This window comes from Pongo pygmaeus, chromosome 20 (genome assembly GCF_028885625.2).
Source record: "Pongo pygmaeus isolate AG05252 chromosome 20, NHGRI_mPonPyg2-v2.0_pri, whole genome shotgun sequence".
Classification (NCBI taxonomy): domain Eukaryota; kingdom Metazoa; phylum Chordata; class Mammalia; order Primates; family Hominidae; genus Pongo; species Pongo pygmaeus.
Window position 1 is genome coordinate 50405859 of NC_072393.2, and position 27598 is coordinate 50433456.

Here is a 27598-nt window from a genome sequence, read left to right on the forward strand (position 1 = left end):
GGTTATCTAGATATAAAGTGCCTGTTCCCTACCTCCTGACATGTCTTCTCTCTTTGGCAGCTCCAGGCAGCAGAAGGCTCAGACCAGAGCAGCCCCAGGTCTCCTGAGTCACCAAGACAGAGATGTTATCCTGGAGGAACACATGACGGTGTGCTGCCCTCTACAAAACCAGGCTTGTGAGCTCGCTAGTCCAAGGCAGGACTGCAAAATGGAAACACCCTGGCTCCTAATTATCCAGACTGCCTCATCTCCTACCAGCCAGCAAAAATGACATAGCCTCTGAGAGTATTTACATCACTCATTTGTATGCCTTATCTTTGGTACAGGGAGTTGGGTGAACAGGAGAAAAAGCCAAAAAAGTTATAGAGGTTACAACATGAATCTTTAATCATAAGGGATTGTTCCATCAGGCTAATTTGTAAAAAATAGCTTTACTGTTACTATAAAACTGAAAGATACTTTGTTACAAAGTAAAATACATAAAAGTACAACATATGTATTATACATTCAGAATCCCACCACTAGAGATAAGTAGGTATATGTCCTCTTCCACATCTTTTTTTCTCTGTTGCTCTAAACATACACACAGAAAAACATACTAACAAAATGGGGTCATGCTATACTTGTTGTTCTAAAACTCTCCTGGTTCACTAAATAGTTCATGAGCAACCTTCATTGTCATTATCTGTGTGCCTGAAGATTTCTAGTGGCTTTCCATTGCATACATATGCCTGAACTTATCTAAAAAATTTCCTACCAATAGAAACTGGGAATATTAACATTTGCTATATAAAAAATGCTTTTAAAAACTCCACCTTCTGCATGCGTTTTTGCCCAAGTGGGCAACTATCTCCCAACTATCAATTACTACATATTTACTGCCACTTCAAAGGTTATAGAAATTGAATTGATACGTTAATGAATTCTTTTGAAAACAACGCACGGATTTTTCTCTCTCACCAATAAGTACATAAGACTTATTACGTCCATTTTTGCACTGCTATAAAGAACTACCTGAGACTGGGTAATTTGCAAAGGAAAGAGGTTTAATTCACTCACAGTTCCACATGGCTGGGGAAGCCTCCGAAAACTTAGTCATGGCAGAACGCAAAAGAGAAATAAGGACCTTCTTCACAAGGGGACAGGAGAGACAGCGAGGAAGGGCTACACCTTAAAACCATCAGCTCTCATGAGAACTCACTATCATGAGAACAGCAAGGGAGATATCTGCCCTCGTGATCCAATCATCTCCCACCAAGGCCCTCCTCTGACATATGGGGATTAAAATTTGAGATGAGATTTGGGTGGGGAACAGAACCAAACCATATCAGACTGTTTCTACAACCCCCCACCCCCCCCACCAACTGATGGGGGATTTGATGACTCTATTTTAGTACTGCTAACCTGCAGGGTGAAATGGCATTTGTGATTTTTAAGATACCTAATATTTGATATGTTAAACTATGAAATGAACTGGAGCAAAACCATTATATTCATGACAGCAATAAAACAAATTCCTAGAAATATGCTTAAGATGACTCAGAACCTATTTTTAACCATCTCTAAGAAATATTACTGAGGGACCATATAAAATACTATCCGTGGTAAAAAAAAAAGTCGTTTTTTTAAAAGTGAAAAAAAAATCAGCATTTCAAAGACACCACATTCTTTCAAAATTAACCTATAAATTCAATGCAATGCCAATTAATAAATTTATTTAATAATAATTCAATGCAATGCCAATCAGATTTTGTTTTTTGAACCTGGAAAGAAGACATATTTCTGTAGTGTACTACAACTCCTCTGAGAGCTGTAAAGCTTACCTGCAAGATAAAACAGTCACAAAAACATGATAAAAATGTGAGACACACACATCACCCAGATCTGCCAAGAGGACTTTGTTCCTGGTCTTTTCAGAGTGACTTGTTTCAATAAATGTTAATGTTATCTTTTTGTTTTTATAAAGCGATCTTTAAAAAGGTATGTACCAAACTGGTTTTAGAAAGGTGGAAACTTGTTTCTAGACTGTCCCATTGGTAGCTATCAACCCACACAAAGAATCTATGTCCATAATTAGCACCTTGGAAACATTCTCACCACCTGTACATTGTAAAAGCTCCCTCCCAGGCAGATTCTGATGAAAGTGAGGATTATTACTGAAACCACTGCTGGACTGTTTCTTTAAAACCTACTCCGCTGCACAACAGACTCTTAAAGACTGAAGTCTGTAACTGAAGTGCTAACCTATTTATCACACTTCCAGGTGTTCCCTTCCTATGCAGACTAGAAAATGTAAAATCATCAGTTTCTCCTATAGCCCTCCTACGTGTCACTTTCGTATGGTTTTTCTCCTGTGTTGGCTCTCAGATGGATAGAAAGCCCTGAGTCCCAGATGGAATCCTCTATGTACATCTACTTATAAGGGTTCTCGCCTAAATGCACTCTCTGGTGGTTCCGCAGACCTGAGGTATAACTGAAGCCTTTCCCACACACATCACACGTATAGGGCTTCTCTCCAGTGTGGACTCGCTGATGAACATGAAGACAGGAGCTGCGGCCAAAGCCCTTCCCACACTCCTCACATTTATAGGGTTTCTCACCAGTGTGGACCCTCTGATGACCTTGAAGATGTGAGCTCTGACTATAGCCCTTCCCACACACGTGGCATCTGTATGGCTTCTCGCCAGTGTGCACTCTCTTGTGACTAAGGAGACCTGAGCCATATCTGAAACCCTTCCCACATTCATAACAAGTGTAGGGTTTCTCTCCTGTGTGCAACCTCTGGTGGGAGCGAAGATTAGAGCCATAACTGAATCCCTTGCCACACTGATCACACGTATAGGGCTTTTTCCCAGTGTGGACTCGCTGATGTTTGTGAAGGCTTGATGTGCACCTAAAGCCCTTTCCACAGTCTTGGCATCTGTAAGGTTTCTCGCCTGTGTGGACTCTCTGGTGAATGAGAAGCCCTGAGCTGTAACTGAAGCCTTTGCCACACTCAGCACATTTATAGGGTTTCTCTCCAGTGTGGACCCTCTGATGGATAAGGAGGTCGGAGCTGTAGATGAAACCCTTCCCACACACATCACATACGTAGGGCCTCTCTCCCGTGTGGACCCTCTGGTGGCTGTGAAGGTCCGAATTCCGCCGGAAGCCCTTCCCACACTCACTGCATTTATAGGGTTTCTCTCCTGTGTGGACCCTCTGATGGATGTGGAGGTCGGAGCTCCGGCCAAAGCTCTTCCCGCATTCGCATTTGTAGGGCTTCTCTCCCGTGTGCAGTCTCTGATGCATGAGAAGCCCTGAGCTGTAACTGAAACTCTTACCACACACGTTGCATTTGTACAGATGCTGCCCCATGTGAACTCTCTGGTGAGCTTGAAGGTACGAGTTGTGCCTGAAACCTTTGCCACACTTGTCACACTGGTAGGGCCTCTCACCGGTGTGTGTCTTCTGATGACTGCTGAGGTGGGAGCTGCAGCTGAATCCCTTTCCACACTCGCCACAGCTGTAGGACTTTTCTCCAGGGTGAATGTGCTGGTGTTTGTGCAGTGCAGACTTGGCACAGAAGCCTTTGCCACACTCGCTGCAGGTGTAGGGCTTCTCCCCTGTGTGCAGCCTCTGATGGACTTGAAGCACTGAGCTGTAACTGAAGCCCTTCCCACACTCGTTGCATTTATATGGTTTCTCTCCAGTGTGGACCCTCTGATGGACAAGCAGGTTTGAACTTCGACCAAATGCCTTCCCACACTCCTCACATTTATAGGGTCTCCTTCCTGTATGCACCCCTTGATGAATAAGAAGAACCGATTTATACCTGAACCCCTTTCCACAGACATCACATCTATAGGGCATGTCTCCCACAGGGGCTCTGGGGTGGTTGTGTATGTGCGTGTTCTGTCTGACGCCCCGACCACGCTCAAGACTCTTAACAGATTTCTCTCCTGTGGGAATTCTTTGATGTCTGTTAAGACGGGCACTGTGCCTCAAGCCCTTACTAAACTCATGATATTGATAGGGTTTCTCTTTCAAAGGTACTCTTGGATGGGGGGGACGGTCTGAATCGTCCCTGAAGCCATTTCCATATTCGTTACTTTTCAAGCCATTCTCTCCAGGGCTAATGTGATGAAGTACAGAGTTTTTAATGCAGTCTTTTCTGCATTTATTGCAACCACATGGCTTGTCTATTTCAGGGACTCTGTGATCAACATGACAAGATATCCAGCAAAAGCTGTAATCATCCCAGTTACATTTATATACTGTGTCTTCTGTGTTGAGATTTTTACATCTTTCTTGAACATCCCCTGACTGGTTCACAAACGCTTTTGCCCAAGATCCTTGAATGGGGATTGGTCTTATAGCTCTCCAGGCTGGAAACTGTTGATTTTCTAGACTGATAAGCCCATCCCCTTGTAGACTGTCCAGGAAATTCTCAATTGGAAAAAACGGCGTAGATGCTCCTTCCCACCCTTGATGGGGAGCAGCATCTTCTGATAACTGGAAGTCTTTTCCTTGCAGATTTACTCTACAGTCTTGGCTCCCAGGTAATTCACCTGCCACCTCTTCCCAGATTTTCCACGAGGAGAGCTCTTTGTGTGAAAAGAACCTTAATTCTTCATCTTGAATATACTCCATATCCTTTCCATTCTTGTCTCCTATGCGGTTAAAGACAATTCAGAGATGAGAACCAGTAAAAGACTGGCTCAGGGACATCAGACTTTCAGACTTGAACTAATAATAGCCTAGAGAAAAATTAGGCTTTATGTATCATAACTATTAGAGCACTTATGTTTATGACAGGAAGAGGCTCCTATTAATAAGTTTTGAAGCTAAATGCTAGTATGATCCTATTAGTACCAAACTATGTCTCATCACAGAATTGCCAGGCAAGAAAAGAATTTCAGAACAGATTTTTATAGAGAAAGTTCACTTCTTCGCTTAATAATGCTGCTATAGCTAATAATACCTGACACTATTGTAACACTTCCTATCTGCCAATGATGTACACATATTAACTGACTTAAACCTCAGAATAATACCGAAGTAGAAACCATTATATTACCTTCATTTTCTAATGATGAAACCAAGTCAGAGAGAGGGTGGGTAACCTAGCACATTATTCCACCATACTGTGAGGCAGTGGTGGAGCTGGCATTTAAATGCAGGAAGCCCACACGGCCTTCTCCCTGCACTGTGTCTCAGGGGTGACTGTACTTCTGGGTATTTGTAAGCCATACTTCAGGAGGGGAGGGTGCCAAATTTTCCAAAGTGTACCACCTGTGTCGTCTTGTGTGAGCAGATTCAATAGGAATCCAGAAAATACTGCTAAGGCAGGAAGACATACAAATATTTGACTTATGACCATTACTTATGCCTCGAGAACCTTTGGATCCCAGGCTGCAAAGGATCAAACTGTCATATTTACCATAGTTCTGGATGATTTTAAAAATTTGTCCATGTTTTCTGATATTCTTTATTGGCTATTTTTATCTTTTAGGGCTTGGGTAACAAGAACCTGTTTATAACCAGGGACTAGCACAATACTAGAAGAAAGTGAGAAATGCATCTGAGGACTCTCAATATTCTGGGACAGTCTCTCCGCCACTGGCTTGCCTTCTACTGCCTGGCTGTTTCTATTAGAGGGACAGAAGTCCAGAGGTCCCTCGCTCATTCTGGGTATGATATTCTGTGAAAAGCATAGATAAACCATGAGAAGGGAGGAACTGAACGGAAGAAATGAAGTTGCAGAATAATCATCTACGATGCTGCCAACAGTACCCACAGGCAAGACAAGGGGTGAGGAATGGGACCTCCTGTGGGCAAGCTCACTCCTCACTGCCCAGCCAGGCTCCTGTCTCCAAGACCTCTAGGCCTCATGGTTCTCACCTGGAGATGCATTTCTTGGAGTTTCTCCATCTGTTACCCCAGTCTTCAAAAATTCCTATGTTGAAATCCTAAATCCCAACGTGATACCATTAGGAGGTGGTGGGTCTTCGGGAGGTAATTAAGTCATGGAGGTGGAACCCCCAGGAAAGAAATTAGTGTCCTTAGAAAAGAGATGCCCAGAGAGCTCTTCTCTGCTACATGAGGACACAAAAGGAAGTCAGCTACCTGCACCTTGACAGAGGGCCCTCACCAGAACCCAACCATGCTGGCACCCTGATCTCGGACTGTGCCTTCCAGAAATAAACTTCTGTTGTTTATATGTCACTCAGTCTGGCAATTTTTTACAGCAGCTGGAACTAAGAGTTCTATAAAAATAGGATTTAACCTGTGTAAAAAAGCCAAAAATATCTTCTCTCCAGGAACAAGAACACTCCAAGAAGTTCAGTTCCAATTACCCAGAGGATTCCTCTCACCCACTGAGAGCAGGTTCCTGAAATTCTCCTGCATCACATCTTGGTACAGCTGCCTCTGGGTAGAGTCCAGCAGCTCTAGCTCCTCCTCAGTGAAGACCACAGCCACGTCCTTGAAGCTCAATGGCTCCTAAAATGAAAAACCATTAACACAAACATCTACTAGATGAAGACAAATTGGTGTCCACAGAGGAGGTTTATAGAAATAAAAAAACTTAAAAATCTGAATTAAGAAAATGTGGCACATATATACCATGGAATACTATGCAGCCATAAAAAAATGATGAGTTCATGTCCTCTGTAGGGACATGGATGAAGCTGGAAACCATCATTCTCAGCAAACTATTGCAAGGACAAAAAACCAAATACCGCATGTTCTCACTCATAGGTGGGAATTGAACAATGAGAACACATGGACACAGGAAGGGGAACATCACACACTGGGGACTGTTGTGGGGTGGGGGGAGTGGGAAGGGATAGCATTAGGAGATATATCTAATGCTAAATGACGAGGTAACGGGTGCAGCACACCAACATGGCACGTGTATACATATGTAACAAACCTGCACGTTGTGCACATGTACCCTAAAACTTAGAGTATAATAATAATAAAATTAAATAAATAAAAAAAAATCTAAACAATAAAGATAAACTGCACATCTCTAAAAAAAGAAGACAGGATAGCAGGAAGTTGTTCAGCCTGGTGTGTCAACTCCAGTTTATTAATGTTTGGTGCCAGTAATTTCAATTCTAACCAACTGAACTACCCCAGACATGCAGCGTCAAGCAAGAAACACATCATATCTTGTGCTCACTTGGGGCACTTTTTTTTTTTTTTTGGACACAGCGTCTCTTACTTTGTGGCTCAGGCTGGCGTGCACTGGTGTAATCATAGCTCACTGCAGCCTCAATCTCCAGGGTTCAAGCAATCCCCATGCCTCACTCAGCCTCCCAAGTAGCTAGGACTACAGGCACGCACCACCACATCCAGCTAATTTTTATTTTTTTGTAGAGATGGGACCTTGCTATGCTGCTCTGGCTGGTCTCAAATTCATGGCTTCAAGTGATTCTACCATCTTAGCCTCACAAAGTGTTGGGATTAACAGGGGTGAGCCACTGATATTTGGATATTTGTCCACTGATATAGTTTGGGTATTTGTCCCTGACCAAATCTCATGTTGAACTGTAATCCCCAGTACTAGGAAGTGGGGGTGGGAGGTGTTTGGATCATGGGGTCAGATCCCTCATGACTTGGTGCTGTCTTCATGATAGTGAGTTCTTGCGAGATCTGATCATTTAAAATTGTATGGCACCTCTACCCCTGCCCCCCAACTCTCCCGCCACACTTCTTGCTTTAGGCACATAAAGTTCTTGCTCTCCCTTCACCTTCCATTATGACTGTAAGCTTTCTGAGGCCTCCTTAGAAGCCCAGCAAATGTCAGCGCAATGCTTCCTGTTTAGCCTGCAGAACTGTGAGCCAATTAAACCTCTTTTCTTTATAAATCACCCAGTCTCGGGTTTTTGTTTTTGTTGTTTGTTTGTTTGTTTTTGAGACAGAGTCTTGCTCTGTTGCCCAGGCTGGAGTGCAGTGGTGCAATCTTGGCTCACTGCAACCTTTGCTTCCCGGGTTCAAGTGATTCTCCTGTCTCAGCCTCCTGAGTAGCTGGGACTACAGGCGCGTGCCACCACGCCCAGCTAATTTTTTTGTATTTTTAATAGAGACAGGGTTTCACCATATTAGCCAGGATGGTCTCAATCTCTTGAACTTGTGATCTGCCTAGGTATTTCTTTGTAGTAATGCCAGAATGGCCTAACACACCCAGCTTACTGTGAGCACTTCTTTGGGAAATTTCTTTGAACTGGATCAGGTGAATCACCTGTCTGCCCATGTTATAATCTGACTCTGACTTGTAGATTGCCAAATTTTTCTCCAAGAAGGCTGTTACAATTTACAGTTCCAACAGTGCCTAATTTACTGTGCCCATGCCTGCATGTACCCCAAAATCATTTTCTCTGCCAGAATGATGGTTCTTTCCCAATCATTCACTACACTTCCATCACCAGGTGGGCAAATCCTGCTCTTTGCTACCACAGCCCCTCTTCCCTTCCACACCCTTTTTAAGGGACTTCCATGTCAACAACTGACAGAAATCAGCTAATTTATGTCATGCAACCATCTCCTCAACCAGGTGAGACCTCAAAAGTAGCATTTTGAACCAAGGAATTTCAAACTATGCTGTGCCCCCTTCAGCTACGAATGGTGGCCTGTGTTTTTAAAGCTAATTGTTCCAGTCCAGTGAGAATAAATGGCAGTCATGTATTCTGCAATACAGTGATCATCAAAATATTATTGTAATATCATTGCTGTCTTCACTTGGACAGTGGCAAGCTTTCTTGAGAACTGCATATGAGGGCTCTCAGAATTATACTTTGCCTTCAGCATGTCCCTGGAGTACCTGTGACAAGGTATTACAAGTTAAGAATGAGATGACTGCTTTCACTTGACTTTTTTATTTAAGTCATGCATATATTTTTGATACGAAGGAATGGTAGCTATAGAAAGTTTTAGTGCATATTACAAAGTTTGTCTCTGTCCCCACCCAAATCTCATCTTAAACTGTAGTTCCCATAATTCCCACGTGTTATGGGAGGGACCTGATGGGAGGTAATTGGATCATGGGGGTGGGTCTTTCCCATGCTGTTCTCAGGATGGTGAATAAGTCTCACAAGATCTGATGGCTTTATAAATAGGGATTCCCCTCCACAGCCTCTCTTGCCTGCCACCATGTAAGACATCCCTTGCTCTTCTACCATGAGTGTGAGGCCTCCCCAACCATGTGGAACTGTGACTCAAGCCTCTTTCCTTTATAAATTACACAGTCTCGAGTATGTCTTTATTAGTAGCATGAGAACAGACTAATACAGAATGCACACCATATTACTTTTTCAAGAAATATTCAGTACCTATAAAATAATGTTAGGAACCAGGAATTAGAGAGATGAGCCAAAAAGCTAGAGTTTCATGGAGCTGGTATTGGCAGTTCCTAAAACCAGATCCAGGTCATATGATTGGCCATGAGGACTCACAGGACCTGATATACAGTGACACTCATGGCTAAGACTTACTACGGTGAAAGAAAATAAAACACAATCATCATGGGGAAAAGACACATGGGGTGAACTTGGAAAGAAACAAGGTGCAAGCTTCCAAGAGTCCTTTCCTACTGAAGTCACACAGATATGCTTAATTCCTCCAAAAATAAATTGCAACAAGGCCTGTGAAATGCTGTCTATCAGAGAAGCTTAGCGGAGACTCGGTGCCCAGGGTTTTCATTGGGCGCTAGACACACAGGTACCTCCTGACTTCCTGACCAGCACATACCAAAGTTTCAGACTTCCAGAAAAGCAGGTTTTCAATAGAAACCATACTGTTTGCACAGACAGTCCAGGTACTGTATGCCATTCTTATCAGAAGCAATGTTTACACAGGCGAACGCTTTGTTTGAGAAAGTAAAACTGGATCTAAATTCTGAGGCATAAGTAGAAATTAACTGAGGGAAAACAGAGGAGAGAAAATTCCAGACAGTGGGAACAGTTGGTGAAAACCCTGAAGTGGTAAGAAGCACGGCACATGTATCTCAGCCTCAAGCAATGCCGCTGTGAAGTAGGCGGCGGCCAGATCACTCAGGGCCTCTTAGGGTACATTGATGATTTTGGTCTTTCTCAAAAGCAGGAAACAAATAAACACTGAAGGGTAGTTTACAGTGGGTAGTGATAAGATTAGGTGAGCTGTCTTAAAATTATGAACCTGACACAGCATGGAAAAACATAGGAATGGATCAAGTATAGACACAAGGAGACCACATATGAGGCAACTGCAATATTTACAGGGAGACATGTTAGCCTGGACTCAGACATGGGAGGATTACTTCAGCCTAGGAGTTTTAGATCAGCCTGGGCAACATGGCAAGACCCCATATCTACAAAAAATAGAAAAATTAGTGGGATGTGGTAGTGTGCACCTGTAGTCCCAGCTGTTCGGGAGGCTGAGTTGGAAGCCTGGGAGTTCACGGCTGCAGTGAGCTGAGAACACACCACTGTACTCCAGCCTGGGTGACAGAGAGAACCCTGTCTCAAACAACAACAACAAAAACCAACAACACCAACCCAAAAACTACCATAAAAAAAGGGCACCATTACTAAGTTCTAGCCAAACTTTAATTCCAACATCATTTTTTTTAATCAAATTTCTAAATTTCAAAAGTAGGTGTTTAAGCCAGGCACAGTGGCTCCTGCCTGTCATCCCAGCACTTTGTGAGGCCAAGGTGGGAGGATCACTCGATTCCAGGAGTTTGAGACCAGCCTTGGCAACACAGGGAGACCTACATCTCTACAAAAAATAAAATAAGCTAGGTGTGATGGCGCACCTGTAGTCCCAGCTACTTGAGGTAGAAGAATCACTTGAGCCTGAGAGGTCAATGCTGCAGTGAGCTGTGGTTGCACCACTGTACTCCAGCCTGGGTGACACAGCAAAACTGTCTTAAAAAAAAAAGTTGGTATTCAATGTCAGATGTACAAGTAACTCAGTGAGCCAGAGTACAGAATACAGGAGCAGTCAGGTCCATGTGAAATATCAATCAATTGCTGTATTTCCTTCTGTCTTTGTATTTGATATGTATACATACATATATGTGTGTGTATATATACATATTTTATATATTTACATGTACAAACATAAATATATATGTATTTACACACACACACAAATGAGGGTGGTATTTTGGTTGACTTGAAAAAGAATGATTGATGTAAAAATAACATTTTCATAACTGGCTATCCATCTTGAAGAAATGAACTTAAATGTCAACCTTATGTCATTTACAAAAATAAATTACAGTTATACTAGAGATAAAACATTTTTTCAGACCTTGCTGATGAGAAAAACATTTTTAATATAAATATTAAAGAGCCATTTAGATGACTTTTTGATTAATCTGAGAATGGATAAGGTCTTTTGAAACTACATGAAACCAAATTTTCAAAAAGGAACTAATAAATCATTTAACTATATAACAACCTTAAACTTCTTTACAGTAACCATTAAGAAAGTAAAAATTAAGAAGACATATATGCAGCCAACAAGCATATTTAAAAATGTTCAACATGAGTACAGAAATGAAAATCAAAACCACGAGATACCACCTCACTCCAGTCAGAATAGCTATTATTAAGAAGTCAAAAAGTAACAAACACAGGCAAGGTTGTGGAGAAAAAAGAACACTTACACACTGCTGGTGGAAATATAAATTAGTTTAGACATTATACAAAGCAGTGTGGTGATTCCTAAAAGAACTTAAAACAGAACTACCATTCAACCCAGCAATCCCATTATTGGGTATATACCCAAAGGAATATAAATTATTCTACCATAAAGACGCACGCACACGCATGTTCACTGCAGCACTACTGACAATAGAAAAGACATGAAATCAAACTAAATGCCCATCAACAGTAGACTAGATAAATAAAATGTGGAACATATACACCATGGAATACTATACAGCCATAAAATTGAATGAGATCATATCCTCTGCAGCAACATGGAAGGAGCTGGAGGCCATTATCCTAAGCAAAGTAATGCAGAACAGAAAATCAAATACTGCATGTTCTCACTTATAAGTGGGAGGTAAATGATGAGAACACTTAGACACACAGAGGGAACAACAGACACAGGGGCCTACTTGAGAGTGGACAGTGGGAGGAGGGAGAGGATCACGAAAAATAAATAATGGGCATTAGGCTTATTACCTGAGTGACAAAATAATCTGTACAACAAACCCCCATGCCATGCAGTTCACCTATATAACAAACCTGCCTATGTACCCTGAACCTAAAATTTTTTAAAAAGTAAAGACTGAGAGAAAATAATTATAACACTTTTGATAAGTGTTTAGAAGGGCTTCTAAAAATGTGGTAAAAATGAATTAATGAGAAAATAGGCAAAAGTATTTCCTAAGCAATTTACTGATGAGAAAATACAAATATAGCCAATATACATATGAAACAGTGCTTATCATGTTTACGATGCAGGAAACTGCAAAATAAAATGCATCTTTGCCACATATCCTCCATCAGATGAGCAAACATATTTAGTACTAATCATTCTTGGGATTGAATGTGTGCAGAACAGCAAAAATTGCTACGATTTCTTCTCAAATACTGTGGCAATAATATATTAACAGTTTACAATGAAGTGTGTGACACTGAAATAGATATTTGGTCTCTGTGGCATACAACTCCAGAAGCCCTTAGAAACTCCACTGTGATGTCTTTTTCTATGCTAATGGGTTGACTGGTAGCTGGCAGCTGGCAGGTAGCTTCAGGATGGGGCTGCTTACTGGAAAGGACAAGGAAGGATTAGAGGATTCGACTTATAGTACTTCCCCCTCCCCCAATCTCCAGTGAGGGGAGAGGAGCTGAGGGTGAAGTTGATCACTGGTGCCTACCTAATGAAACTTTCATAAAAACCTAAGAGGACCAGGTTCAGAGAACTTCTGGGAAGGTGACATGCCCAAAGAGGGCATGGAAGCTCCATGCCCCTTCCCCCATACCTTGCCCCATGCATCTCTTCATCTGTATCCTTTTGTAATATCCTTTATAATAAACCAGTAAACATAAGTGTTTCCCTGAATTCTGTGAGCTGCTCTAGCAAATTAATCAAACCCAAAGAGTAGGTTGTGGGAACCCCAACTTGCAGCTGGTTGGTCACAAGTTCTGGAAGCCTAAACTTGCAATTGGTGGGAGGGAGGAGCGGTCTCTTGTGGGACCGAACCCTCAACCTGTGGGATCTGACACTACCTTCAGGCAGACAGTGTCAGAATTGAACTGAAGGGCACCCAACAAAACTGCCACAAAACTGATTGCTTACTTGAGGAGAGACCCACACACATTTGGTCACAGAAGTCTTCTGCCTGTGATTATTGTTGCTGAGTGTCAGAATACAAAAAGCACTTAGAGTAGTTTTTTTCCACACTAAGTACACCCCTTTGGGCCAGCAATATTTAGACACTTACATCATAGAATTTAAAGATTAAAAAACAGGATGCAAAAATCACATGTGTTTGTACTGTTTGTAGTGCTAAAACTGGTAGTAATCAGAACTGAATATCTTAAGGTAGTAAAATACACACTACATGGAAAGCATACGTTTCCATTTCCTTTTTTTTGAGATGAAGTCTCACTCTGTCGCTCAGGCTGGAGTGCAGTGGCATGATCTCAGCTCACTGCAACCTCCGCCTCTCAGGTTCAAGCGATTCTTCTGCCTTAGCCTCCTGAGTACCTGAGATTACAGGTGTGCGCCACCATGCCCGGCTAATTTTTTTATTTTTGGTACAGACGGGGTTTCACCATGTTGGCCAGGGTGGTCTTGAACTTCTGGCCTCAGGTGATCTGCCCGCCTTGGCCTCCCAAAGTGCTGGGATTAGAGGTGTGAGCCACCGTGCCCAGCCCCATTTCCTTTTTAAGAAGAGGGTAACATATATTTTCACATGACAAAGATATTGATGGATTCACACCTCTTTGTTAATGTTGGGCATATTAGCGAGGACAGAATTTCAATTGGGGGAACCTAATTTATTTCATTATAGACCTTGGTATGGTCTGTCTTCTACCAAATCTTTATTTTAAAAGTTATAATGAAATATATATAAACTAGTATTATTAACATGGATGAGCTACAGAGGTTTAATACTATGAGTGAGTATGGCAGACAACCCAAAAACATCTCCATGGGAGTCCCACAGAGTCTCACAGTTGTAAACTGCACAGACCATCTTAACACACAGGACTCAAAAAGCTACACCCACTCAATTTTTGTGTAGGGGAGAACTTGCTAGAAAAAGAATTAATCAGAAATTTTTTAAGTGTAAAAAAAATCGCTGCCAGGATTGGAAGAAAAAAACAACTTAAGAGATTAGCTAAACAGATGAACAAACATCCAAGAAGAAAAAACTGTAAAACAGGACAGGATTCTGGAACGCAGTGGAAAGTGGCAAAAAGAAAGAAGAAAGAAAAGAAAAAGAAAAGGAAGAAGGAAGAAGAGAAAATAAAGTGAAAGAATAGGAAGGACAGATCCAGAAGTTACACCATTTATCCAGTAGGCATTCCAGGAAGACCAACTGGATTAAATAATAGTAATAATTGACGTCAGGCACAAACAGAATTAATGCCCGAGAGAACAGAGCAAGGAAAATAAAGTGTGATCCATGAAAATGCCACACACCCAAGCATAAACACAACAGATGCTTCTGGAAAAAAATGACAAGAATGAATTTAGCTCACCAGAAGGTGAATGGAGAAGCCACAATACAAAGTCCTACACAAGACTTAATACAGGAAGAAAATGACACAACCTGTACTGAGTCCAGAAAGTGTGAATGAAGAATTTTAAGCCCTGGCAACTTGCAGTTTGAACATAAAACCAACATTCTTTTTTTTTTTTTTTTTTTTTTTGAGACAGGGTCTCGCTTTTTCACCCAGGCTGGAGTAGAGTGGCATGATCTTGGTTCACTGCAGCCTTAATTTCCCTGGGCTCAAGCGATCCTCCCACTTCAACCCCCAAGTAGCTGGGACTTATAGGAATGCACTACCACACCCAGCTAATTTTTTAGTATTTTTGTAGAGACAAGATTTCACCATGTTGCCCAGGCTGGTCTCGAACTCCTGAGCTCAAGTGATCCGCATGCCTCAGCCTCCCAAAGTGCTAAGATTACGAGCCACTGCACCTGGCCCACAACATTCTTAAACTTGGAAAAATGCAGAGGATACTACAGCCAAGTCTTTGGCATGGGGGAACAAAAAGACTGCATCCAAAGTCTTTGTAGATGAAATTGAGGCAACCAACAAATAAATTCAAGTAAGAAAGTTGTGGTAAAAGGAGAGGCGGTGAGCAATGACTTAAATACACAGAAGTGAGTCTCAACTGTGGGAACTGATGGTGACGAATCAGAAGATAACAATGACAATAACAATATAATAACAATCAGAAGATGGGAAGTAAAAACGTGCTAATTGCTTCAACTTTCACAGCAGGAAGTAATCAATAATATTTAAAATTAAGGTACACAGTAAAAGAAGTGAATCAAATCTTCAAAATTCTTTCACAATCTCTTTTCATAAAAGAAAGGTTTAGAAAATAAGGCTTCATGTGTTGAAAAAACATACTTAAAATTCTGCAATGGCTATGATTTTTTTCAATTTAAAAGAAAATTAAGAAATATGTATATACTAAAGGATAGCCTATTTCCATATCCCTATATTTTCATTTACTTTATCTCACTTGATAGCAGCTTAGAATCTAGACAAAAGAATGAATGAAACTACAATTCACTAATTCAATAGATGAACATGGAATCCTTATCACATATATATACATATGTGTTTGTATGTATATATATATGTGTGTGCATATATATGTGTACATGTGTATATATGTGTGTGTATATGTGTGTATATATATGTATATATACACATTTGGCTGTTATGAATGATGCTGCAATTATCATTCTTTGCACATTTATTCTGACTTAGAAAAAATTCTTAGAGTGGGAAATGCTCGACCAGAATAAGGAGAACTTCTAGAAAGGCTGAAATAGTCCTGCAGATGTGTGGATGTACCCATTTCTCCATATCCCAGCTAACAGTGAATGCTGACCTTTCAAATCTTTGGCTGTCTGCTAGAAGAATCATAAATCTTATTTCAATGTGTATCATTTTAATTAATAGAGGCTCATCATCTTTTCATATGATTAGTGGGCATTAGTTTTTCTCTGCTCCCTTCCTGAACAAGAATGCTCAGGTCTTTATGCATAACCCTCTTCTGAAAATAAGGATATTAAAATTTTGTCACAGATGAAACTTTTCTCCTCTAGTAAGTTGTTGTTTATGCGTGGTATACTTTTTGGTAGGGTCTACTACATGGAGAATATTACATCTATAAATGAATAATGTTCCACAGAGAACAACCCAGGCAGAAATGATTCAGTATTTGGAGAGTCATCTCTCTGCTAATCTAGGCTTGGGCCTCTGCATGAAGCTATCGTGGTGGCAGAAAGGCAGAGCGGAAAGGTAGATTATCGACTCCAATTGACCTGAGCTCAAATCCTGGATCCCCCATTCATTTCTTCATCTCTAAAACAGAATCATACTATCTGTCTCACATCACTATTTTGTGGATAAATGCAATGAGAAATGTATTCACCCAATACATTTTTCACTCTTTTTCCTTTTACCAAGAAGGGACGTATGTTTTCTCTCTGATGCCTAAGGTGGTATTTCGGGAGAGAAAAGAAAACAACCCACCTGAGACATGATCTTGTCCTCCCTATCTTGGGAAACGGCTGAGGCTTGAGAATGAAGAGCTGTAGGAGGAGAAAGAGGCCATGAGGAGGAGTTGGGCTGCCTGGAGCTCTAGATCATCTACCTGTAGGAAGGTGCCCAGCTTTACAGACTGGTTTCTTCTCACTTGAGGAAATTCCTCAACACCCAACTTTTTCTCCTCCACACTCAGTTTGGATTCTCCCTCCACCCACCCCCTCTATTAACTGTCACCTCTTTTCTCATGCCTTGAGGTCAAAGTCTCCATGGTCTCTTCTGCTAGGTTTTCTGAGAGCAGCAGCAATTGTATTTACTCTCTGGTTTTCCTAAGCTGGAGACACAGAAGATCCAGGCCTTCTTCATTCCGGAGACTCTCCAAGCTCTGACAAGTTCCTGTCTCCACCTTTACTGTCCAGAGCATGACTGCTTCCCATGGCGGGGGAACCTGTAGGTTCAGGAGAGAACTTTACTTAGTCCTTTCTTCTGGGCCCCAAGGCTGTGGTTCACATCCTCTGGATACTATTCATTCAGTAGTTTACAGGACATTTACTGAGTACTTGTTAGGTTTAGTCCCCTACTCTGAAGGGGCTCATAGTCCAGAAAGCCAAGAATGTTGCAGATGGGTAAGGACAGTCACAGAAGAGTCTGTGAGGAGGGTCCTGCAGCTAAATTCTCAGTGAGGCACAGGGCCCCTCAGAAGGGCAGGGAGACCCCACAAATATATGGGACCTGTGACCTGTGAAGAAACACCTGGAGAGAAAAAGCTTTATTAACACAATACTGTTTGACTTGCAAAAAATAAAATACAATAAGTCCCCATACTTAGGGATTATAGAAATCAGGATAAAGATTAGAGCCATCTTTAAGTCAGCATTTTTAACTTTTTTTGTGCCATGGCCCCCCTTCACTAATCTGATGATACCTAAAGACCCCTACTCAGAATAAAGTTTTAAATGCATAAAATGAAATGCAAAGAATTATACAGAAACACAACCTTCAAAACTATTAAAACTCTGCATGGCTCACTGTGCAAGTATAGTGCTACTTTATTAATACATTCAATATAAACAATGAATTTAACTACAATTTCAAAAGAGTAATGAGCATAAACAATACTCTGAAATATTTGCACAAACCAGAATATGACATAAAAATATCTATGATGTATATGGATGACAAAGTCACAAGTACTGCTAATAATATCGTGGCTTAGCACCTATGTTCACAATGAAATGCTACTTGTGACTTAGACTAGTATAAATTTTTTCCCCACTCAAATTCATGGAACTCCTGAGTTATGCTCATGGAGCCCAGGGCAAGAATTCCTTTTCGAAATTAAGCCTCTTCTGCCCCGCTCCACCCCCCAGACTGAATTAATTACTCTGGGATCCAGCAACACACGATGTAAATTGCTGGTTACCACCTTTCATACAGCCTCCATGGTCAGATCCCTAAGTCATCAAAATAATTGAGTCTTCTTTTTCCTCATTTACCTTTCACGGCTCTGGCACATGGGAAGCACTTAAGCAATTCTATCAGCAGGAGGTGATGCACACAGATTGAACAAAACTCTTACAATGTGCTCAGAGCTACTCAGGAGGTAGCGCAAAGACAGTGGGCATGAGTTTCCACCCTTCCCCACCTTGCCTGACCTCTTTCCTCTTGACATTCAAGTCTCGAGGTCAAGTTCAGACAGATACACATACTTGGGCTGTCTACTCTAGGACACTCATTGGATTTTACTGCTTCAGGAACTCAAATCTCCTTCTTTCCTCTAACCATCTGTGCCAGCCCCCTGCATGGCCCACAGTGACAAGCATCTTTCTCTCTCCCTCCTTTCATGCACTGCCCTGAACTGGGGATTGCCCTCTGAGCCAGGTGTGGACAACCAGGCAACACGCTACCCTCCTACACAAAGGACAAAGGGGAAGAGTAGAGGCCAGATCTGAAACAAGTCCTCCACCGCAATGCCACTTAAACTTAAACTTCAGGATCCTCTAGTACTGCGCTTTGCAAACTTCAGTATGTTTAAAAATCACCATGAGCAATGATGAAAACAGACTGCTAGATTCCAGCTCCCAAGATTCTAATTCTGTATCTCTGCAGTAGAGCCCAGGAGTCTGTGTTTTAAACAAGTTTCCAGGGGATGCTGACAAAGTGGGTCCAGGGGCCACATCTGAAGCAAACTTGCTAAATTACCCTCACTTCCTCTGACTGGCTGATTTTCAGGGTTTCCAGAGACTTCCAGTGGGTAAAAATTTTCCTTGTGCTTCCTCCTATCCCTGAACTCTTCAGGTCAGGAAGCCTCAAGAGTCAGCACATAAAGCTTCTCTAACTTATTTCACTCCCTTGGTGAACATATCCAGCCTCAGGCCTTCAATACAATCTACACACTGATGACTCCATGGCAACCTGCCATCTCCACTCTTACATCTAAAAAGCAACTCAAAAAACATGTTCAAAAGCAAACTCCAGATTTGCCCCTAGAGGTACTTCTCTCCTTTGAAATGAAGAGGAAATATTCTAGTCATCCTTGATTTCTTCCTCGTACTCTACATCCAGTCCATCAGCAAATACCTACAAATCAGATCCAGAATCAGATTATTCTTGCTGCCACCGTCCACACCATCGCGTCTCACCTGAATTAACGTGACAGCCCCCTAAATGGCCTCCGCGTTCCTACACCTGTTCGTTTCAGTCTACTTCCTACACAGCAGCTGGAGTGATCTTTTAAAAATATAAACTCATATTCTTCTCTGGCCAAAACCATCATTTTACTCAAAACCTTGCACCAAGGTCCTTTCAATGGCCCAAAGACCTTACACTATCTTCCTTCCCAATATTCAGTTTCCCACTTATCCTCCCTCTTTCTCATTCTGCTCAGCTCTGGCCTCCTTGCTGTTCTTCATATGCCCCCATCACTGAGCCTTCGTGTTGTTCTCTTTGCCTGGAACTGCTTTTCCTCAGATGCCTGCAGGCCCCTCACCTGCTTTGGGTCCCTATTCAAGCACCATTTTCTCAGTGAAATTCATCCCTCATTATCCTTCTCAAATTGGCAAACCGGTACTTCCTACACCCTCCTCTGCTTCATTTGTCTCCATGAAACTGACACCCTACCTACAGTCTATTTTTCTTGTTGACCATCTTTCTCCACCCACAAGAATGTGAACTCTATGAGGGCTAGTATTTCAGTTGGCACCTGGCACACAGAAGATGCTCAATATTTAAATGGGAGAATGGGAGTAACCTGAACTCAGCTTGCTGATATGGATCCTTGGGTCCTCTTGATGTCATCTTCACAGCAGAAGTGATTTTGTTCTCCAGTTCATGGACTTAGTAATTTGGGTGCTAAAAACTCACAGCAGAAGTGATTTTGTTCTCCATTTCATGGACTTAGTAATTTGGGTGTTAAGGACTATGCTGGTTGTGTTGGGATCCAAGAGTGAACAGGGCAGACAACGACTCTGTGCTCATGCAGCTGCTAACATTCTAGGTGGAAATCAGCAGCCATAATGAACTTCCACTGTGTTCCAGGTGCTTAGGGTACAGTAAAAGATACATTTTTGGACTGCATGGAGCTCACACTGGGGGAGAAAGAGGGTGACAGAAAGAGTTGGTACAAAGGCAGTGGGACAAAGAAGTAATGGGAATAACAGATAATTGCAGAGGTAGAAATAACAAAACTAAAAGAATAATTCCATGTAGGGATGAAGAGGAGGAGAAATAAATATGATTCTGAGGTTGAAGTCTGAGGAAAACAGGTAAATTATGAAGTTATGATAAAATAATAAGATAGCAAAAGGGAGAGCAGGGTTTTGAAAATTGCAGCTCTAGTTTCTCAAAATTGGAGTTGTCAAAATGTTTAGGTTCGAATTCTGGTCCAGCCACTTTGTAGCTATATTAACACCACAGGAGAGACTTAACCTTTTGAATGAGTCTGTACTTCTGTCAAATAAAGACAATCCTTACTTGCAAAACTAAAATAATTTAAGTTTTTCTCTCTTTCACACACACATGCCTATGTGAATAAACTTCAAAGCCCAGTACGTGGTACACAGAAAATCATCAATAAACTATTACCACTGACCCAACCCAGCATTAACCTAGGAATACAGGAACTCATGCATTTAGTAAATGTACATTCAGTGTCTAACAACATCTTAGGAGAATAAACACTAGACATACAGCAGTAAATTAAGATGGAAAAGGTAATTGTTCTCATGGTGCTTACCTTCGGGTGGGTTAATCTCTCTACAAATTAGGTGACCTTTGGTTGCAAAAAGGGCTATGAAGAAAATAAAGCAAATCAGGTGGTCAGGGACAGTCTCTAAGAGCTGCCTGAAAAATAAATCAGCTGTGAAAAAAGCTGGGATGAGACAAGTCCAGAAGGAAGTGTAAGTGCAAAGACCTGGTTTCTGTTTAGAAGGTCTCCTGGCCAGGTCTTACTTGTTAAGTTTTTTAAACTTTTTAAACCTTAGCAACTCATCTGTGACACGAGGATAATAGCTAACATACAAACTTGCTCAGAAAATTCAATAGAAATACATTCATTTATTCAAATATTTATTGGCAAGCCTGGCACTGTCCTAGACACCATGGATAAAGCATAATACCTGGCATATAGTAAGCACTCAGTTAATATACACCATCACAGTTACTCTAATTATTTCTACCCTGCGTTTCTTCCCTAGCATGGCGCTGAAACGGTGTAAGCCTTTACTGACCCAGTGACCCACTACTAGGAGCCAAGAAGAGAATACACTAAATAAAGACACTGGGAAATTCCTCAAACCTTCCCCATTTCTAGAGGAAGGCAGGTGTGGCTAAGGGGTGTGAATGAACATTTGTGAAATCAATGGGATGAAGAATTAGGTCACCAAGAGACCTGGCATTGCCACAAAAGAGAACCAAATTTCACTCACCTGGAGCTCTAGTGTCAAGAGATGTGGGGTTATTTCTTCCTCTTTTATACAATTATCTCTGAGAAACGAACAATTCCAAGAAGGAAGCCTGTGAAAGAAAAATGAGCAGCAGAATAACATGATTTAATCCCAATTCCCACCACGCCACAGGGGGAAATGTCTCAGTGCCAGCTGGATGTAATCTGCCCCTTCCTGTAATCTACCCTCGCTACTTGCTTCAGGAGTCGAGGAAAAGAACCCTCTTCCTACAGGACTCAGAGTACAAGGGACACGCCATTCCTGATGCCCAAAGCAACCGTCTACAAGCCTACTTTCACTGCCCCTTTCAGGAGACAAGGAGAATCAAGATAAAATCTCAAGATTTGAATCCAGAGCTGACTGTCAAATGCTGTGGGACACTTACAAGTGAAATTCTGCCTGTGTGTGCTTAGGCGGCTACAAAAAGCACAGCCAGCAACGATACAGCAAACCAGCTCTTAGGACTTGCACAGCGCTTAATACATTTCAAAGGGTAAAACCAGAACACCGGGAATCAACTTCCTGTTTACAGAAATGACTTCGCAGAAAACTCTTAAATTACTCCACAAGTGGGTGGGCGGCCACCCTGAGAAAATTCATGTCATCGATCCGCGACTGACACAGTGGAGTCTCCCGCACTGCATATCTCATCTCAAAGCCAGAGCTGGCCTCAAACTGCTTTTCCAAGCCTGGACTGCGAGGGCTGTCGACCCGGGCTCACCCCGCACAGGCGCTCAGAATGTTCTATACGTGCGCCTCCTTACACACCTGCCTCAGCAGGCCGAGCTCATGGAAATCCGTGGGCTTCGACCCTCCGCCGCACGTTGTCCCTTCACACTGGTCCTATAGAGCCGATCCTAATTCCCGTGGCCTGACAGTACAACCGCATGGAGACGCACGTCTCTAAGTCGCCTCACCACTGCCTAAGAAGCAACCAAGGTGGAGCGCCCACCGGAAACGGAAGTAGTCGACTCGAGGTGTGGGACTACCTTTCCCAGAACCCTCCGTAGCTCAGTCCGATCCTAGGGGCGATGGTGACGTAAACGCGGGTCCACCTCGAGTCCCGCCCACTGCGAGGCGGCGGGAGGCGGCATGCAAGGTGTTTCTGAGTTGAAAAGAATGTCTTTACTCAGTACTAACATATTCGCGTTGTAGCAAACCTGACTATATTCTCAAACACGCCCATCATCCCATCACCAGGGATATAAAGCATTATTGGTTTTCTGGTGTAAAAGCCAACTAAATGTTTATTTCAAAAGTAGTTTATGTTACATGTAAAGAATGGTAAAAAAAAAAAAAAAAATTCTTACTTAATCCCTGGTTTATGTGAGTAAATATGAATTCTTAAAAATCCCATTTCCCAAATGGCATCATAGTATTTTGTAACCATTTCTTGCCACAGGTCATATATCGTGGATAGTTCTCTATGTCACAAAAGACGTAGAGATACGTAGAGATAATAAAAAAACACAAATTATTTGCAATACTTGCCTAGCATTCTTTAGTTTTTAGGGAAGTTACCCCTTTGTCCTCCATCGAACTTACACTTCTAATTTTATCATATCAAAACTAGACACAATCACGTTCTTTAATATTTTCCCAATTTGATGGACTAAATATCCTGTCTTATTTTCCCAATTTGACAGAGTAAATATGCTGTCTTATTACCGATTGCATTTCACTGTCATGTTTTATTGTCATACACTCTCTGTGTATGAATGATATTGCTTCTGTTATAAGTGATGAATTGCTCCCCCAGTTTCAACATTTATAAAGTAGTTTAGAAAAAAAAAAAAAAACCTTCATCTGACAAGGTATATCAGTCTTTTCATTTGTGGCTTCTTTTTTTTCTCCAGTATGACCAAAAAGACATTCCTTAGCCTGATTCCCAATAAGTGCATATCTATATTCATTTCAGGCGCTTTCATTGTTCTTTTGAATCACCACGTGATTCATTTAGGTGTATGATATGAAAGGAAGATGGAGTTTCCTGTTTCACCAAAGGATTGTCTACTTTTCTTAACAAAATTTACATAAATATTAATTCTTTCCTTTCTGATTTAAATGGCATCCTAATCACTTACTACATTACTATATATATAATGAAATATTTTCTGGGATATAAGTGTGTTCTGAAGATAGAGATTGCTTTTTCTGTGCCATGACGAAAGGTTTCAGTTACAGTGATAACTCATTTCCTTATCTCTCCCTCCTTGTTGTGTTTCAAAAATTTCATCCTAGAAGTTCTAGAACTCTCCCTTATAAACAGATTATCAAATTGTTTTGATAAATTCTAAAAAATTGCCAATGACTCCAAAGCATCCAAGCCCTTCAGGCATTTGGTTCCAAACCCACCCCTTTTTGCTTGGGTAGACACAGTCCTACTTCCCAGCCTGTGTGTCCTCCAGTTTTACAAATGTCTGAATTTGCTGCTATTGTTCTTCCCTCTGTAAGCCCATCCTTTCCTGTACTATTAAAATCTTACTCAATATTTAAGACACAACTTGAATATCATTTCCTCTATCGAGTGTTTTTGAACTCTATATCATAATTCAATGAACAGATCAGTCTGTGATTGGGAGAATTTCATGTGAGTGTAGTGCATGTTAAATACCACTCTCAGAACATTCTCATTTCCCCGAGAAATCAATAAATTATATTACTCTGGGATCCAGCAACACATGGTTTAAATTGTTGGTTACCACCTTTCACACGGCCTCCATGGTCAGATCTCTAAGTCATCAAAATAATTGACTCTTCTTTTTCTTTATTTTATTTTTTTACCTTTCACGGCTCTGGCACATGGCTCAGGCACATGGGAAGCACTTAAGCAATTCAATCAAGTGTCTTGGCCGGGCGCGATGGCTCATGCCTGTAATCCCATCACTTTGGGAGGCTGAGGCGGGCAGATCACGAGGTGAGGAGATTGAGACCATCCTGGCTAACACGGTGAAACTCCATCTCTACTAAAAATACAAAAAAAAAAAAAAAATGAGCCGGGCGTGGTGGCGGGTGCCTGTACTCACAGCTAGTCAGGAGGCTGAGGCAGGAGAATAGTATGAACCCAGGAAGCGGAGCTTGCAGTGAGCCAAGATCAAACCACTGCACTCTAGCCTGGGCGACAGAGCAAGACTCCGTCTCAAAAAATAATAATAATAAAATAAACATAAAAATAATTATTTTAAAAAGGTGTCTTGACCTGGAAGCTAAGAGCCAACCTGCACAAAGTGTGGGTAGATGAATCCATTCCAAGGCCCGAGATGAATATTCAGCCTTCATCCTACCTCATACAAACTGCAAAACACTGTAGAAACCGTGTGTCAACAGAATTTGAAACTGCCGTAATTTCCGAACTCCCTAACAGTTTTGTTATTGTTAAGAAAAAATAACCCAATTTTAAGTAGGCAAGGTATTTCAGTAGACATATCTTAAATGAAAATAAATAGGCAAGAGACACATGAAATGACTCTCCACATCCTCAGTCATTAGGGAAATGGAAGTCAAAACAATGGTGTCACTTCACACTCACTAGAATGGCCAGGATTGAAAAGCAGAAAATAGGCTTGGCACAGTGGCTCACGCCTGCATCCCAGAACTTTGGGAGGCTGAGGCGGGCAGATCACCTGAGGTCTGGAGTTCAAGACCAGCCTGGCTAACATGGTAAAGCCCCTTTTCTAGTAAAAATACAAAAAATTAGCCGGGTGCGGTAGCATGCATCCGTAATCCCAGCTATTCAGGAGGCAGAGGTTGCAGTGAGCCGAGATCACGCCACTGCACTCCAGCTTGGGCAACAAGAGTGAACTAAATCACACACACACACAAAAAAGCAGAAAATAAAAAAATGCTGATGATCATGTAAAGAAGCTGTAACATTCCTGCACTGCTGGTAGGAATTTCAAAATCTACAGCCATATTGGAAAATAATCTGGAAGATCCTCAACATGTTAAACGTCACAGAAGTCTGCAAATGACGCAGCAATTCCACACCTAGGTAGGCACCAAGAGAAAACATTTGAAACTAAATATTGTACAGGAGTGTTCATAGCAGCATTATTCAAAGAAGTAGAAATTCATCACCTTAAATGGGTGACTCTTATCCAGGGCATCCACGTGGAGACAGGGGCAGACACAGGGAAAGAGGATGAGGAAATGTCTGAAATGGAGGCCGAAAGAGAGGCAATGAGAAGGCCTGTGAATGGAAGAAACGGGGCGCAGGGAAAACGGTCATATGTATACATCAGAGATCTGAGAACGGGGGAATCACACCGACAGTGTCACTGCCAGGAAAGGGGGTCAAGCTAGGGATGTCCCCAGTGGCATCGCTCACAGAAACGCAGACAGACTGGGGGTTCACTCTGGCACAGGTGCCAGCAGCCACGTCAGCAGGCAGGAGGGTCCCATTGCACAGCTGAGGGGTGATGACAGCCCGGTGGTGATGTCGGCCATCAGAGGGGCCTCTCCTGCCAGCAAGTGTGTGACAGTAGCAAGTAGAAGGACAGGTCTGTGTATGAGGCCAGAACACGGGAAGGGCTCTTCTGTGGCTGAGTGTGGGGTCCTGAGCAGGAATGTGGATAAATGGCCAGGTAACTGCATCACGTTGGCTAGGAGGATGGCAAGGACTTCGAGCTGAATGATGATAACGGGGAGTGACTGTATGGCCCTGCGACGGTCTGAGTGTAAAAGAAGATGGGTGCGGGGCCCCAGGGGACTATGTGGGAGCCACTGCTGTGTAGATAGAGGTCGCTGGGGAAGAATCTGGTGAGCTCTGTGAATTTCCAGGGGTCTCCTGTGTGCTGGGGGCTGACTCTTGGAGAAAACTGGGGATGGTTGGAGAGTAGCTGTGAGACATGAAAGAGACCCTAAGGAATGGCGATACAAAGGTCAGAGAGGAGCGGGAGGAGCACAGTGAGCTCTGTGAGTTTCCAGGTGAGTCCTGTGTGTTAGGGGCTGGCCCCAGGAGAACTCTGGGGATTGTTGGAGAGGAGCAGGGGGATGCTGGAGAGTCTCTGAGGGATGGGGAGGCAGAGATGGGAGACACAGGCGAGGAGCACAGGGAGGACTGTGGGTTGCCAAATGATTCCTGAGCATGAGAGGCTGACTCCAAGAGAAATCTGCGGATGGCTGGAGGGGAGCTGGGAGACACAGGAGAGCACCTGAGGGCTGCAGGTGACGAAATGGGACACATGATTAAGGAGGGCACCGATATTTGGGAGTTTCTAAGTGACCCGCAGGTGTGGGGGGCTGTGTGTCGCAGAAACCTTGGGATAATGGGAGAGTAGCCGGGACACACACACGACTAGCCAAGGACCTGGAGTAAAGAGATGGGAGACATGGGGACGGAGCCCCGTGAGGACGCTGAGTTTCCAGGTGTTTCTTGGGGATGGGAGGCTAACTGGCTGAGAAAAGTGGGGAGGTCTGAAGAGTAACTGGGAAACGAGGGAGTGTCCCCAGGGAGTGAAGGTGGAGAGATGGGACACATAGGGGAGGAGTGCAGTAGGGACTCTGAATTTCTGAGTGTTGCCTCGGTGTGTCGGTTTGACTGTTGTAGAAACCTGGGGCTGGTTGGAGTGGAGCTGGGGGAAACCAGAGAGTCGCTGGGGGATGGGTATGAAGAGGTGGGACACATGGGGTAGGAGCACAGGGAGGACACTGAGTTTCTACGTGATTGCTGCAGGTGAGAGGCTGACCCTGATAGAAATCTGGCAATGATGGGAGAGTAGCTGGGACAGACAGGAGAGTCCCTGTGGGCTGGTGAGGACATGAGAGAGACTGGGGAGTAACTCTGTGAAAGTGGTGAGTTTGGTGGTGATTTCTGGGTGCCTAGAAATGACTCCCGCTGAAATCTGGGCGTGGTTGCAGAGTAGCTGGGACACACAGGAGAGTCCCTGAGGGCTGGTAAAGACGTGAGAGAGACTGGAGAGTAATTGAAGG

The 27598-nt window shown here is 42.5% G+C and overlaps 1 protein-coding gene across 7 annotated transcripts; it reads right to left on the reverse strand.

Moving 5' to 3' along the window:
* Window positions 1-365: 365 nt before the first annotated feature.
* ZNF229 (zinc finger protein 229) lies at window positions 366-22633 on the reverse strand. 7 transcript variants are annotated; one of them, XM_063658110.1, is made up of 7 exons: window positions 22436-22603; window positions 21650-21737; window positions 16962-17172; window positions 16713-16771; window positions 10781-10892; window positions 6339-6483; window positions 366-4652 (listed from the first exon to the last, which is right to left on the reverse strand). In XM_063658110.1, exons 6-7 carry the CDS (start codon window positions 6388-6390, stop codon window positions 2413-2415), a joined length of 2292 nt encoding a protein of 763 aa, XP_063514180.1. In that variant the 5' UTR covers window positions 6391-6483; window positions 10781-10892; window positions 16713-16771; window positions 16962-17172; window positions 21650-21737; window positions 22436-22603; the 3' UTR covers window positions 366-2412. The 7 variants fall into 7 exon arrangements, with proteins under 7 accessions (XP_063514180.1, XP_063514178.1, XP_063514176.1 ...); XM_063658108.1 differs by lacking the exon at window positions 10781-10892 and adding an exon at window positions 20959-21012 and having other exon boundaries at window positions 6357-6483; XM_063658106.1 differs by lacking the exon at window positions 10781-10892 and adding an exon at window positions 20959-21012.
* Between the last annotated feature and the right edge of the window lie 4965 nt (window positions 22634-27598).